This window comes from Thamnophis elegans, chromosome 3 (genome assembly GCF_009769535.1).
Source record: "Thamnophis elegans isolate rThaEle1 chromosome 3, rThaEle1.pri, whole genome shotgun sequence".
Taxonomy (NCBI): Eukaryota; Metazoa; Chordata; class Lepidosauria; order Squamata; family Colubridae; genus Thamnophis; species Thamnophis elegans.
In genome coordinates this window covers 99,844,693-99,859,346 of record NC_045543.1, presented here as the reverse complement: position 1 = coordinate 99,859,346, position 14,654 = coordinate 99,844,693, and the positions used below count along the sequence as shown (strand labels likewise).

The 14,654-nt window shown below is 36.9% G+C and overlaps 1 protein-coding gene across 1 annotated transcript in view; it reads right to left on the bottom strand.

The window, feature by feature from the left end:
- The window catches only part of EFNA5 (ephrin A5), a 212,205-nt gene extending 200,614 nt beyond the window's left edge, over nt 1-11,591 (bottom strand). The window contains exon 1 of the mRNA XM_032212656.1: nt 11,124-11,591. Within this exon, the coding sequence (XP_032068547.1) occupies nt 11,124-11,248 (125 nt within the window). The 5' untranslated portion in view covers nt 11,249-11,591. The remainder of the gene's footprint in view (nt 1-11,123) is intronic.
- Between the last annotated feature and the right edge of the window lie 3,063 nt (nt 11,592-14,654).

Here is a 14,654-nt window from a genome sequence, read left to right as displayed (position 1 = left end):
GATAGAATTGGTACAAGAGCATTAAAAGAGCTTTATTGTATTAATCATGCGTTTTCCAAAACACGTCTTCTAAAGGTTCAGCATATATCGAAGCTTACTCAAAACCCTGCTAAAACTGAAGGGAATATAATTCTGTGTGGTGGAAAGAAGAAGACAGTCTCTTACATGCATGTAATACTGCATGTGTTACATGGATGCCAACATTCCTGAATTCTGATATGGAAAAAAACAATTTACAATTGCATGATTAGTAAACTAAGCAACGTTTTGATTTAGCCCTCAGAATTCGATGCTACTTCTTCACAGCTATGAGATTGAAGTATGTTTTTGTATTATAAATAAAATAGAAAGTATAATTGACTTGATACACACAGAGAAGAAAATACCATTAAGTTATCATTCAAAAATTACCATAATTTGATTAAAAAACAAAGGCCACTCTGATGCTGCAACTGGAGAAGAAAACAGCTGCTGTATCAGTTAGAAGTTGGCAAAGTCATCTAATACCTCTACACAGGGAGCTGCATTAATCAAGTTATTCTAGGTACTGGTGATTCCTTGTAATATCTTAAATTGGTTGGGTCCACAATATCTTTGTGTCCAACTACCCTGATTAAATTTAAATTAAAACTGGGGACCGCTGAGAGTTCCTAATTAAGAAAAATAGATAAGTGGGACCTCAGAAACAAGACAGATTTGGTATAATTTGCACCCCCAAATCAAGGTGACTTACTCCCTATTACATAGAGAAAAAAAAAGTTAAATGCTTCTCTTCTACAAAACCTTCTAGAAATAACGTTATGCTATGCAGTGGTTGATTAGTTAGGCTGATATATGGGAATGGATGATTCAATGTTTTGATTACTATTTCATTTTAATATAGATTGTTTTCAGTTTCACATCTTTATTGTACCTGTAATATATACCTAGATTCTATAGAATGAGGTAACGTACAAATCTGAGTAAATACATAAATAACTAGAACAGTGTTTCTCAAATGCGAATGCTGGCTGGGGAATTCTGGGAGTTGAAGTCCGGACATCTTCAAGTTGCCAAGGTTGAGAAACACTGAACTAGAAACTATAAATCATATGATTATTTTTTCTTAACAGCTTTTTAAAAAATACAATCTACATGTTTTCTATCTTGGATTTTTTTTCTTAAATGCCAAACAAAAATACTAGCAATGTAATAGGGTTAAAAGAAAAATCCCATGACAGTTGTAACTCTTGACTTTCCCACTGTACATATTAAGAAAATGTGCTAATTACGGCATCACAACTGTGATAAAGTCTGTGCCAGGAGTTTATTGGCAACCATGGCTAGCAGAAATATTGATATGTTGCTTTACTTTACATATGTCATTGCTCACATAATTGGGAGGAAGGGACTATATCTTTCGTCCTTATGTTTTGCTGAAGCTGTTACTTATTAATATGTTTGAGTAACTGAAAGCATCACTAACTTTTATATTATAAACCCAAAGATCTATTCTGCTTTTCAGACTGAACTGATGGAAAAGTCTTATAAACAGTGGTAGCTAATACTTGACTGTTATCTTCCTTTTGTTTCCTTTCTGTATTTTTTATTCGATATGTAGAAGAAACTGCCTCTTCCTACAATGTCAGTTCCTCTAGTTGTTGCCTAATTAGGAAATAGAAGGCACGCGTTTGGCAGCTCTTGTATTGCTATTATTTCTTGTTGCTTGGCACAAAATTCCTCTAAGAAGCAACACTACTACTGTATCCCTCTTAGTGATGGATCACTAATTTTTAATAAGCCAAGTTGCTAAAGAATGGCAAAATGCACTGAACCAACAAGAGTAAACAAATAAAGAATGATGTTGCCTTGCATGGAAATGTTCTTGGCTTGCCTGATTTGAATGAATTTACCAATAATAAATGCATTTAACAAAATTTTAAATGCACACAGACAAAAAACTGATATCAGTTTCCAAAAATTTCATTTTTTAACAAAATATATGAAGCAAAGCAACAAATACTTTTTCTTGTAAATATTATGAATCCTTGTTTTCACCAATAAATAAAATTATTCTACAAAGGTTTTCTTCGACGAACTGCCCTAGAATTCTAACATGGTTAGGAACAAACAAATTACATTATTGCTTTATTACTTTTATTATTTTTAGAATTTTAGAATTTACGGCTCAGTCACTTGATTGAGTCGGGTAGAAATTGAATGAATGAATGAATGAATGAATGAATGAATGAATGAACGAATGATATAGTTTGCCATTTTTTGGTTTAGAACTATGACTTGGAAGAAATATTTCAGAGCTTATGCTTGCACAGTACCTGTATGCTAATAAATAAAGCAACATATATATTTTCACATATCAATGCAAAAAAAAAATGTTTTCGGGAGTCACATAAAATTTTAATGAATGAATTTCTTAAAGCTCCATTACAAAGCCTAAAAAAAACCAAGATGCTTGAAATTATAGCAAAGAGGTGTTGCTGCGCAATCCCAAATTCCAACGCCCTTCTTCCAAATCATATCCCGAAGGATATGCAAGTCTTCATTTACAGTACAACCTTACATTGGTCCATTTATAAGTATGCAATCATGAATTCATTGTGTTTCTCCCATCTAAGCAGATGTAGAATTAAAACTTGATGGCATTTTTGTGTTTTACTTATATTTCACTTTAAGTTTTACTTATGTTTCAGATCATTACTTTCAAACTAATACCTCTTTACAAAAAGTATTATATAAATAAACCCTACATTCTATACTCACTTGTTACAAAATACTATTCTTTCTATAAGTATGAGAAATGTATAGGGTTTTTAAGACAAAAGTGATACTAATGACATATTTTGTCACTTACTTACCTTTGTTAAAACTATTTCTAACAATAAATTGTGGAGTAGCTTTCCAAATTAATTGAAGAACTGTTTCACCTTAATTGGAAACTTTCAAATGTACATTTTACTTTACTCACAACATAAGTAACCCTTCTTTGAAATATTTTAGCATTATATACCACAATTTCCAATTACAGGATTTATAAACGCTACTTTTTGACTTAATGGTCAACTGAACATCTTGAAATTTAAAATAAAAAAACTATGTGCGATATATATTTAGATGTATTCATCTGTTGTTATATAAATTATATTAAAAGTACTAATTGGTTGCCATTTTGTTTTAAGTATTTTTTGCTTGATACATGGCCTATGAATGTTCCTTTTCTCTGAAAAAAATATTAAGAAAATATTTTGATTGGTTTAGAGGGGCTTTTGATACATCCTGTATACAGTATGGGTAGTTTGTTTATGTATCTATTTATTATCAATCTATTTTTATGTATTCATTCATTCATTCAGTTATGTCATTTATATCAAAATTTAGAATGCTTTAAATTAAAAATACAGAAAAGAGATTATTTCATATGTTAAAAAAGCATTATTATAATCTGAACCATTTGTTGGTAGCACACGCATATAAGAGATTATAAAACTTTTAATAATTCTAAAACTGGTAGGTCTAAAATATATATGTCTTTCATATATATATATATATATGTGTGTGTGTGTATGTATGTATGTATGTATGCATATATAACACACACACACACATACAATAGAATCTTTGAAGAAAACAAGAAGCTTTTCACAAATTTCTCCTTCCTCTTCCATCTTTCACCAACACCTAGTAGTAATCTAAAGGTCTGGGGACAGAAAAAACTGGCAAAAATGGTCTTCCCCACCCTATGGGAATGCATATACATTAAGTTAAATCCCATTTTCAGATATTGTTCATCTGAATCATATTTCAATCTATAAGCATTCAATGAAATGGGTGTTACGTTTACTGAGCAAACAGATCTGACTAGAAATGGATTGGAAAAGAAATGTTATTTTATGACCATTTTATAATTTTTAATGTTTGCTTAGCATTAAAAAATAGGCCTAGTTCACTCACATAATATGTAGCAATGTAAAAATATAAGTTAAAAAGCTGATTAAAGCCACATTTCTAACCAAAAACTAAGTTCTTCAGTGACAGAAAATGAAATTTATAAAATTAGATTCATCACTATAGTTTGTCTGCATGAATATTTTCTGGGGCTCTTGAAAGAACGTTAATTTTATTTATATAAAAATTATAATAGAATTTTTAGTCTTATACATCTACAATAGTTTAGGATTTGATATGAAATATTAAATATGTCATTTGCTGTATTTCTCTCTATTTTTGTTACTCATAATAAACTAGATTCAAAAATTCAATTATTTACTACAAATAAATTAGATGAAAACTACTCTTGGAAATGGAATCAAAGGATTAGTAACACAATTCTTTGCCAGAACGATTTGTACATTTACAAATGGATGCATGAATGTGCTAATAGTTGCTCTCAATGGCAAATTGGGTGGAATATAAATTTTATACACACATACACACACATGCAGTTTGAGATTTACCACATACCAAAATGCTTATTTTTTTAAAAAAAAAAAACCTCTTTTTTTGAAAGTATTTGTAGGCAATTTTTTTTTACGGTTTTTCATTTATACGGTGGCATATTCTAACCCTGGATAGAGTCAGAAATAATTGGAAGGTATTGCTCAGTTATTGCAGATCATTAAAAACAGAATTTGCACTCTGAACAATTCTTGTACGTATGTAATATTTGTAACTGGAGAATGCAGAAAAGCTTTAGTGTCGGAGCATCTGAGCCAAGTTTATCCAGTATACACAGTCAATACGACCACAAGCATATACAATTTAAATATATGTTGGTGATCTTTTGTTTTTTTAATTAAGTGATATATGGCTTTGTTTCTTACCTAGCCCATTTTTCTCCACTCTGTTCTGCCTACGAAGCTATACAAGCAGCACATAGGTACTGAGGACAATGTATTTTAGTTACAAGAATGATAAGCAAGTTTTTATTTTCTGCATTTATTAATAACATTTTAAAACTTGATCACATTTTCCCACATGACTGAAAAATCAGGATTTCATAGGGCATTTTCACTGATCTATAAACTCAGATATACAGAGGATCTCTTTGGCAATCAAACCAAATACCTCATTATATTTACATGATTAATGCAGCACTAGCTACAAAATCAACTTCTTCAGTACAAGGTATATTCTAATTAGCAATGGTCCTTAGTCAGTCTGTCTCTCTCTCCCTCTCCCTCTCCCTCTCTCTCCCTCTTTTCTTTATAAGAAAGAAATATAGACTTTGTTTTGCAATTGTTTAAAATCACAGTCTATCTCTAGTGGCTTTTAGAATAATGTGTATGAATCATACCCAAGTTTAAGACTAGCTACAAGAAATATTGAATGTGGTGAGTGTTATATTTGGGTGATAAATCAATAGCTCTAAGGTCAGCAGAAAGTGGTTTCAAAAACATTTGTCTTATAAATTTGACATTTAATTTCTGAATGACTACAGATTTGAACATAAATGGAAGAAATATATGCACATGTGTGTGCGTGCGCACACACATACACACACACACACAAAGAAACTGCTCTCAAAGGCATATGCCTCACTAGAATTGTAATGCTGTAAAAATGATTTAATAATCTAGATGTTGGAAAGTAACATGTTTAATGTACGAATGTAATTTGATTTGTTTGTTGTTGTAATATTCAAATATTCAAATTCTTTATAATAGGTCTGCAATCTAGACTGAATAAAACTAACATTTACAACTTACAGCTACAAAATGGAATATACAGACTAGAATAAAATGTACAAGATAAAAGATTTATAATCCCACTATATTGCTCTCAGCAATATTTGAGTTTTAAAAGCCTGAAAAAACAAACTTTGCTACTGTAACATTAGTTTGCACTGAACAATAATTCAATGAAAACTAATAAAAACAAAGCATTTGACTCTGCAAAACAATATAATCAGCTTATACGGGAAAGATCTGATCATTCTTAGTTTTAATTAAATAATCTTTATTTCAAGGAACGTATTTTATTACATATTGGATAATAATTTATGGAAGGAAAATGCGTAATCAGTAGTAGTTAAAAGGCCTGCTGAAGCCAAACTATAAACTCAGATCTATCGTAAAAGGAATTGCTTAGTTTTCTCATTAAACACAAACACCGAAATCATTATACTTTTTAAAACTTTTCCAAGTTCCTAAACAAAAATGTAAAATACTTAACAGTATAATTAAAAAGTATGAGTATAACTATAACTAGGCAACTACTCTCAACAACATTTTTCCCACCCTAACCTTAATGTCAGCACCTGTGTACTTGTGTGTACATTCATCTCATCAAGTCAACACAGGCAGAAAGCCCAGGATGTCTGTTGGACTTATTCTATTTGTTTCAGAGCTGGCAGACTGTTAGATCTGCAAGAAGAGAAAGAATTTGTAAGGAACAAATCTAGCTGTCTCTAACAATAAAACAGGCCACCATATCCTACATTCTAAAACACATCTATAGAGAATATTTGTATAAGGAGAGATGTGTTTATTTGCTTTACTTTTACTAATGAATGTAAACGTCTATGTAGCTACTGAATGGATAATGTCTAAAGCAAAAGGCTAGAGTATGTACTGATAAGCACTGCATACAGAGAACAATTTTCAGACCAACTAAATAGTCTGTAATGTACTTCTGAAGCTTTTTCCTGTACACTTCTAATCATAGGAAATTCCCTGGACTGGAGACCGGTATCATCAGCTTTTAATTGCCAATATTTTATGCTGTGAAAGCCTGAAATAAAATCACTGATATTTTATTAAAAGTATGTGTATTTTTAATTATAGAGCGTATTATATTCTTATTAAATGAAAATAAATTTAAAACATGTTTAAATAACACTACAATTGTGCAGCTGTTTATTTCTAGGGGAAAATTCTACACCATTTGGAACAAAACTTCTTGAGTAATCTGCTTATCTATACAGAATTTCAAGATCTTAAGTCGTGAACTTTAAGTGATATCCAAAATTCAGAAAAAATGCATGCAATAAGATATTATTATTATGAATGGCCTTTCAATATGAGGAACTAAGTGCTTTTAATATACCATGAAATTTATTAAAAGTTATAATTCTAAGTAGCCTGCTTGGTAATACTCAGCTTGAAGTTCTTAATACAATGTAGCATAGGTACAGTCTCAATATAATAATATATTTAAGTTTAATTAAGTTCACTGACAAACATTTCACAAGAACACTCATTATTATAGCTTTGTGGTCATCTTTGAATCTCTTTTTAACATATCTTTAACAAGAAGAGCAGTTTTCTTCCTATTGATGAACGAGTCATTTTATACTTCCATATTTCTTTTCACATCTTTGATGAATTATAGTGATAAATACTATTAATGAATCTATGGATAATATTGTTACATGAGACTAAATCCCCTTGAAGGTGAAATTTCTAGTAAACATGCACAGGAATGTACTGCATGTTAATAATATCATTCTAGTACATAGGAATTTTTTTTTTTTACTTTAACCCATGTCCATATATTGTTCTGGAAACACTTAAATGGCCATAGGTTTCGTACATGTTACATTTTAATCTGATTATATAAATGGAAAGACTATACTTTTTTTAAAGATTCTTGATGGAATTATGAATACATTTTTACAAAATACTGCTCAAAATATATCTGCATTTGCAAGTTTTCAAAATGTATCTCTAAACTAGAAACACAGTATCCAGGAAAATATATTTCAATACTCAAAAGTATCAAACTTATCTCTTTGGAAGATCTGAAAATAGAATTTAGATGTTCTACGTTCAATATGTAAATCTAGATTTCTCAGTCATAAACATCAGTGCAAAGTGTTTAAAGTTTAAGGACCACATATGATCCCTAACAGTATCTCTATTATGCCAACTGTAGCTTTAAAAGAATTTTTCAAATATTTCATAGCACAAATGATGCAACCCATTTAAGAACTAACAATTGTGAATATCTTTGAAGAATAAACTTTGAAGAATAAATCTGCATCTAGCGATATTACAAATCTAGTCATAATTTCTTCAATACTTGACTTGCATTCATAATATAATTTCCAAAATATAATCGAAGGTATTTCAGAATAAAATGTCAGCAATTTTTACATATGTTTGTATATATATTTATTTTTAAGCAAAGCATTATTTTATTTTTAATTAATTAAAATGTAAATAATCACTCATTTAAATTTCAGAAGATTATTGGAGTGTCCCATTTAAATTATTTTATCTAATTCTGTCTATTAACTGTATATAAAATTTGTGTAAACGTTCTAATTAGAAGTGCATTATAAACTCAAAATTATTATAGAAATCTCTACATAAACTTTTTTTTCCTTATATGAACTTTTTTTAATTCAAATTAATTCACAATATCCTAATTTTTTTAATGGCTTTGGATTTTACAATGCAATACTATGAATATTTACTCAGAGGTAATTCCCCATGTATCACTCTAGCTTAACTAGTAAGCCCTCATAGAAGAGTATTCTAACAGTATAAGAATCAAAAGATGTAAATGTCTTCTTGTCAAGTAATATCTCTCATGTTAATTAAAACTCATATGATGAATTAGACTATGGGCTTTGAACTTCCAATGACAAAACATACATTGTATTAAATGTATTAAATTCTAGAATTTGTCTTAAAAAAGACTTGCAGTAGGTCAAATGAATGAACAAATATGGCAAAAATATATAATGTTATCATATTCTATTTAAGACCAGAAAATCTAGTTCATACATTTTAATACAGCAATATGGTGGGAATTGTATCACTCCATCAACCACATGTTACTTTGATAAAGTTCTATAACCCACTACTTTCTGGTATTTTAAAATACATATATACATGTCTGTTTCTTTGCAGTCATTAAAAAGGTATTCACTTATACAACTGGTTTCTGGGTTCATTGGTTTAAATGTTCAAGTTCTGACCTCACTGTCCTAGGGATTATTTATATTGAAGTACTGCACTACATTACATTTTAATTGATACCACAACAGGCAGAGAAACAAAACATTTAATACTGTGCTTTGATTTAAGCAAAGGAGCAACATGTGCAAGTCATTTGGTCAAATTCAAAGCAGCAAACATTTCCGCTTTCACAAGCAAAGTGGGCAAATTCAGTTTATTATTTCACCACCTTTGACAAATGCATATTTCAGCATGTTACTTTTATTCTATGATATAACACTCAGCATTCAAAAAAAGACAAATTCTCCCAGATCTCTCTACCTATTACAAAATTGTCTGATTTTAGTTGAAATATTTTTGACTAGTTTTTTTTTTTTTAAATAAGATGGGAAGGGGTGCCAAGGTTTATAAATGCAACAGTAACTATCAAGGAAATTAACTTACAGGAACATTATTCATTGCTAATCCTCAAGTATTGTTTTACTTAAAACAATTTACTTAAAACAATACATTAAAATTAACTTGATGAACAGCCAGCTAAGCTTGATGTACTTAAAAACAAACAGTTTTTACCTTTTCTTTTTTACTTTGGCAATGTCTACTTTCTCTCTACCATCAAACACAGTAAAACAGTTTTTGGCAAGCACTACTAAACTATTTTAAAACATTACCTACAACAACAACAGAATCAATATGCTACAGTATTCTGAATCCATAGCACAAAGCTAACGTAAGGTAAAAACATCCATAAACCTAGAGTAGTCCAATAAGGTTTAAGAAAAGCAAAACAAAAATCCCACTGAAGTAGATTTGAACAACTTCTTTGCATGTTAACAAGCTGACACAACACTCAGGTGCCTTATTTATACACTAAAAGCAATGGAAGGATTGCTATTATCAGCTAGTGAAAAACAAGAAAAATGCCAGGGGTAGACAGACTCCCTAAAAGAACTTTCTAATCCAATTGCATGATTCACTCTAGTGTTCTCCTGTAACACTCAATTGTTAAAGGAGAATTAAGAAACACACACACCCCCCCAAAAAAGTTTTATTTGTACTCGCACTTGGTTATTTTTTAAGCAAAGAAAACAAACAAGCAACATAAAAGTTGTTTTTACACAATGTCAACTGAACATTTTATATTGAGGCTGTTTTGTTCAGTGACACAAAGCGCATATATTCAATAGCGGAGTAGCCTTAATTTCATTCCCTGGCAAATGATGCTAAATCACCATGAAGTCATTAGCTACAGACAGGACACTTTACTTTTGCACTGTGAGAACATCAGCAACTACTACTACTGCACATGAATGCATACTCTTGACAGCATGAGTCATTCTGCTGTGGAAAGCCTCCAAGACCCAGGATCATCTGAAAGCCCTGAAAACCTTGGGGAAGGCAGGAGGTGGTTCCCTTTATTCCTTTAGTCTGACTTAAACAGTTTACTCCAGACTAACCATGTTAAACAAAGAAGAAACTGAGCCCGGGGAGGAAGAGCAACAGTTCTGCTTTCTGGAGACCTCATAACAGGTGCTACGTGTAACCAGAGTCTCCCCGCAGCAGCCCAAGGCGACTACAAATATAAACATAGCTTAATATTTTAAACCTAAACACACTTCAGACTGACATAATCTCAGAGCGCCGCGGTAATTCTAGCTGCGCTGCCTCTTCAAAATTTCTCGAGCGTGATTTTTTTCCCCCGATAACATTTGTTACCTATCAAACAGAAAATAACCAAAAACCGGCCCTCCACAGGATCGCGCGTACACGCGCGCGCGCCCGGACACCCTTTCAAGACGCTTCGAGTCCCACCTATATTCGCTTTCACGAGTGATTTACCGGCGAGTTACAGATGATCTAATAAGATATATATATATTTGCCGGCCGTACAAATAGGTCATTAGGGGGAAATTAGCTGGAGTCGTCACTGAAGCGATATGGATGACCAAGAGAAGCCAGGTCCAAAGCCAGGTCTTTTTAGAGCAGCCCGGGCTGACTGTTACGAGAAAAAGTTTGCTCTCTTTTTTACAAACAAGTGTTCCGCCCCCCCCCCCTCGACAGCCACTTACGCGTATTTGAGGCCGCAAAGCCGCTGGGAGCGTCCGTTTCCCCGTTTCCCCGAAGCGCCCCTTTGAAAGAAGCACCGGACCCCGACAATGCTGCCGGTGCCAAACCCTTCAAAGACTGCGCCGGTGCTAAAAGTGCGCCGTCTTCCTCCCTTACCTGGGATTGGTGCTGTTCCAGTAGACGGCATAGCGATCGGCCACCGTCTTGGAGCTGGGATCTTGGCTGAAGACGCACGTCCAGAGCAGCAGAAAGACCAGCGTCAACATCTCCACGTGGAACATCACTCCCCGCCACAAGACACGGCGAAGTGGTAGACAGAGGAGCTGCGAGCGCGTGTGCGTCTTTTCAAAAAAAAAAAAAACAAGGACAAGAACAAAGGAAAACACCGAGAGAAGCGGAGGAGGAGGAAAGAAAAAGAAAAGGAGGAAGGACGAACCACAGAAAGTCACAGGACACACACAAAGAGAAAAGTACAAGGGAAACGAGGCGGCTTGAGGAGATCCCCGCCGAAAAAAAGCCGGTCCCGAGGAGAGATCCTTAGTAGGGAACCTGAGTGGCCCGATAGGGGGAGTTGAGCGACGAGACGGGCAACTGCAGCAGCAGGCGGCGAAGGAGAAGGCGGGAGGCGCTCATTCACGGCGGCGAGTCCTGTGTGGAGCCTAAGGCGAGACATGCACCGGCCCTGCCCCCGTCCAGCGCTGGTATGGGCGGCTCCGCCGTCCTGGCTTCCCCTCCCCTCGCAAAGGGCTGCTCTGCCCCCGCCCTGCCTTCTCCCTTTCTGGGACTTTCTTCTTTCCGCCTTTTGGCGCGAAGGGTCCGAAGGAGCGGAGAAGGAGGCCGGCGGGGAGAAGGAGCTGCTGCGGCAAAGCTTCCGAGGAGGCAGCAGACGGCCGTTTCGGGCTGGCTTATATCGAGTTGCTGCTGCTGCTGCTGCGGGAGGCCGGAGTTGAAGCGTCTGGCTCGCTCTGGGAAGGATGCTCCGTTCCTCTTCTTTGGCTGACGGATAGAGGAGAAACCCCGGCCGGAATCCACAGACCCAGCACCGGCGGCGGGAGAAGGGAGAGAGGACCGAGAGGAGTTTGCAATCCCAACCGCCTCGCTTCTGGATGGGGTGCCCGGAAAAAGAGAGGACGAGAAGCGGAAAGTGGGAGAAAGGACGTCTTCCAGCTCTCCGGGCTTCTTTCGCTGGGAGGGCGAGGAAGCAGCTTTTCCGCTCCCCGGGAGGTGGGAGCAGGCGGTCTCTCCTTCAAGCTTCGCCAAGTGGCTCCGGGAGCGCAGCGAGGTCCGAGTCCCTGGAATGTCAACTTTGCGAAAGAGGGAGGCGGCGGCGGCGGGATTAAAATAAAACGGGGGGGGGGGGAGAAGAGGTCGAGGAAACCCCGCGGACGGCTACATCAGAGGGTGAGCGAGAAAGGCAGGACGATGGGAAGGGGGGGAGAGAGAGAGAGAGGAAGAAAGCTTCCCGGGGCTTGCCCGGCAGGCAGCTGCTCCCCGCTCTCAGAAACCGCCGCGGCGGGAGTGGAAAGAAGCGGGGGAGCGCCTCTCTCCCGAGTCCGCCAAGCAAATGAAAGAAAAGTCGAATGCAGCGGCTGGCAGGCAGGGACCGCGAGGAGCAGCCAGGATTGGAGGAGCAGAAGTCAACACTGCCAAAGAGGAGGAAGGAAAGGGAAAGGAGGGGGGTCTTTAAATAGTCACGCCCACTTTTTTCTCCTTTTTCTTTTTTTTTTCTTTTTTTGGAACGACCGGTTTCTTCCCCGCGTATAAATCGTCAGCAGTCGCCAAGGAGAAGCGGGGATGCTGGCGGGATGGCTGTCTGTGGGCAACAGACGGGCTGCGTAGATGCTCTATGCGGGGACCGTAGCAGACATCCTACATGTGTATGCGTGTCAGGTTTGGAAGCCTCCGTTTTATGTCTGTCCCTGTGCACAGAAACGGAGCAAGCGGCTGGCTTGGGAACGAAAGCACTGCTGGTAGATCATGTGGGGTTTTTGCATGCAGTTTACTTGTGCGGGAGGAGGAGGAGGAAACGCGGAGTAGCCAGTCAGAGCTCAGATTGTTTGCTTATTGATTGCTTTTCCCCGTTTTCTTTCCCTCCAACCCGATTGGACCCCGATCTTATCAAAAGAGGCGTCTCCTTCGCCTCGTGGCCCGCCCTTCACACCAAACAGACTCGCCCACCTTCTGAAAACCTGACTAATTGAATTACACGAAGTGGTTTCTTGATGCAGCAGGTAACCGTTTCCGCGGGGGTGGGGGGGGGACTGCGAAGCAGAATTGCAGGGCGATGCCTGCTGCCGATTCTTGGTTCTTCCCGCTTCCCCGTGGAAAGGGAGGTGGAGGGGAAGACCAAGCGGAAGCCATTCACCCAAATCTGGGAGGAAGGAATGCGGCACCAGCTGCTGAAGGAAGCGATCATCTGCCGAGGTCCATGGAATTTCCCCCGAACCTGCCAGCTGAATCTGGCTCTTTTGAGTGTGATCTGTTTTTAAAGGGGGGGGGGGGAATGAACGTAACTATCTGGTAAACAATTTGCGTGGGATTTTCTGATCCCGATGTTGGAAGTCGATGCCTTGCTGATAAACAGGTCAATCCTGGAGTTTTGCATAAAATTGTTAAAAAAAAATAAAGTGCTCTTTGCTCCATCTGCACCTTTATTTGCGGGTCTCCGGGCCTTTACCCGCTGTTGAGTTGAAGCACCATCTCCCATCCTTCCCTCGACAGAAAATTACAGTACCTGGCTGTCTATACCCTCTCTCTTTCCAGGGTCTGCCAGTTACCCGACTTCCTTCCAAAATAGCAGGTGATTAAAGCCTATTCAGTTTTACAAAGCTCACAGCACGGGTGCTTTATCTCTGTCTTATTCCTGGGTGGGGACAAGACAAACTCAGATGACATGGCAGAAAAAAGTGTGCCAGAGCAGGCTAATGCCATGTCATGGTTGGGTGCAAGAGGTAATGTCAGAACACGTGCTGCTGAGAGAGAAATTGTGGACCTTAGCAAGTCCCATTTCATCAGCTTTGTCGTCCCCAGGACAGACCCCTTTGTGTCTGCAGGCAGATGCATTTGTATGCTTCCCCCCCCCCCACAAGTGAGCCAGCTCAGGTGACCTTTCTCCAGAAAGCAATTTTAAGGTGTTGTACTTTTATATGGATCCACCCATCACCCCCTTCACATAAATAAAAACAACAGCACTCCAGAGCAAAGCAAAATCCCAGGCTAATAACTAAGAATAAACTCTGCTCCACAAGTTATAAGTGGAACTTTACTATGCAAGAAAATAAATTAGGAAGTGCAATTAATTGTACGCCATTCAGAATCACTCCGTAAGTGAGATGGGTAATCTCTAAACTTCATAAATAAATAAATAAATAAATAAATAAATAAATAAAATGAATCTTAAAGGAATATAGGCTGATTTGTATCCGTTCTTTTGGCAACTTGGGGAAAGACACAATACATTTTGGGCAGGAGTTTTCCTCCCTGCTTTCTAACAGCATTACTTTTAATTCTGTAAGAAATGTTCTTTCAAGTGTAACAAAATAGTTTTTCAGCAACTGCCCCTCCCCTAGAAGTATGTGTTTTTAACTGCTCTGTCTCTCTGGCTATAATTTTTTGAAGCTTCCAGTTGTTTCAAAGTGCCCATGTTCCCTCTAGTGGTGAATTGTAAGACAACACCTGAGGCATTTC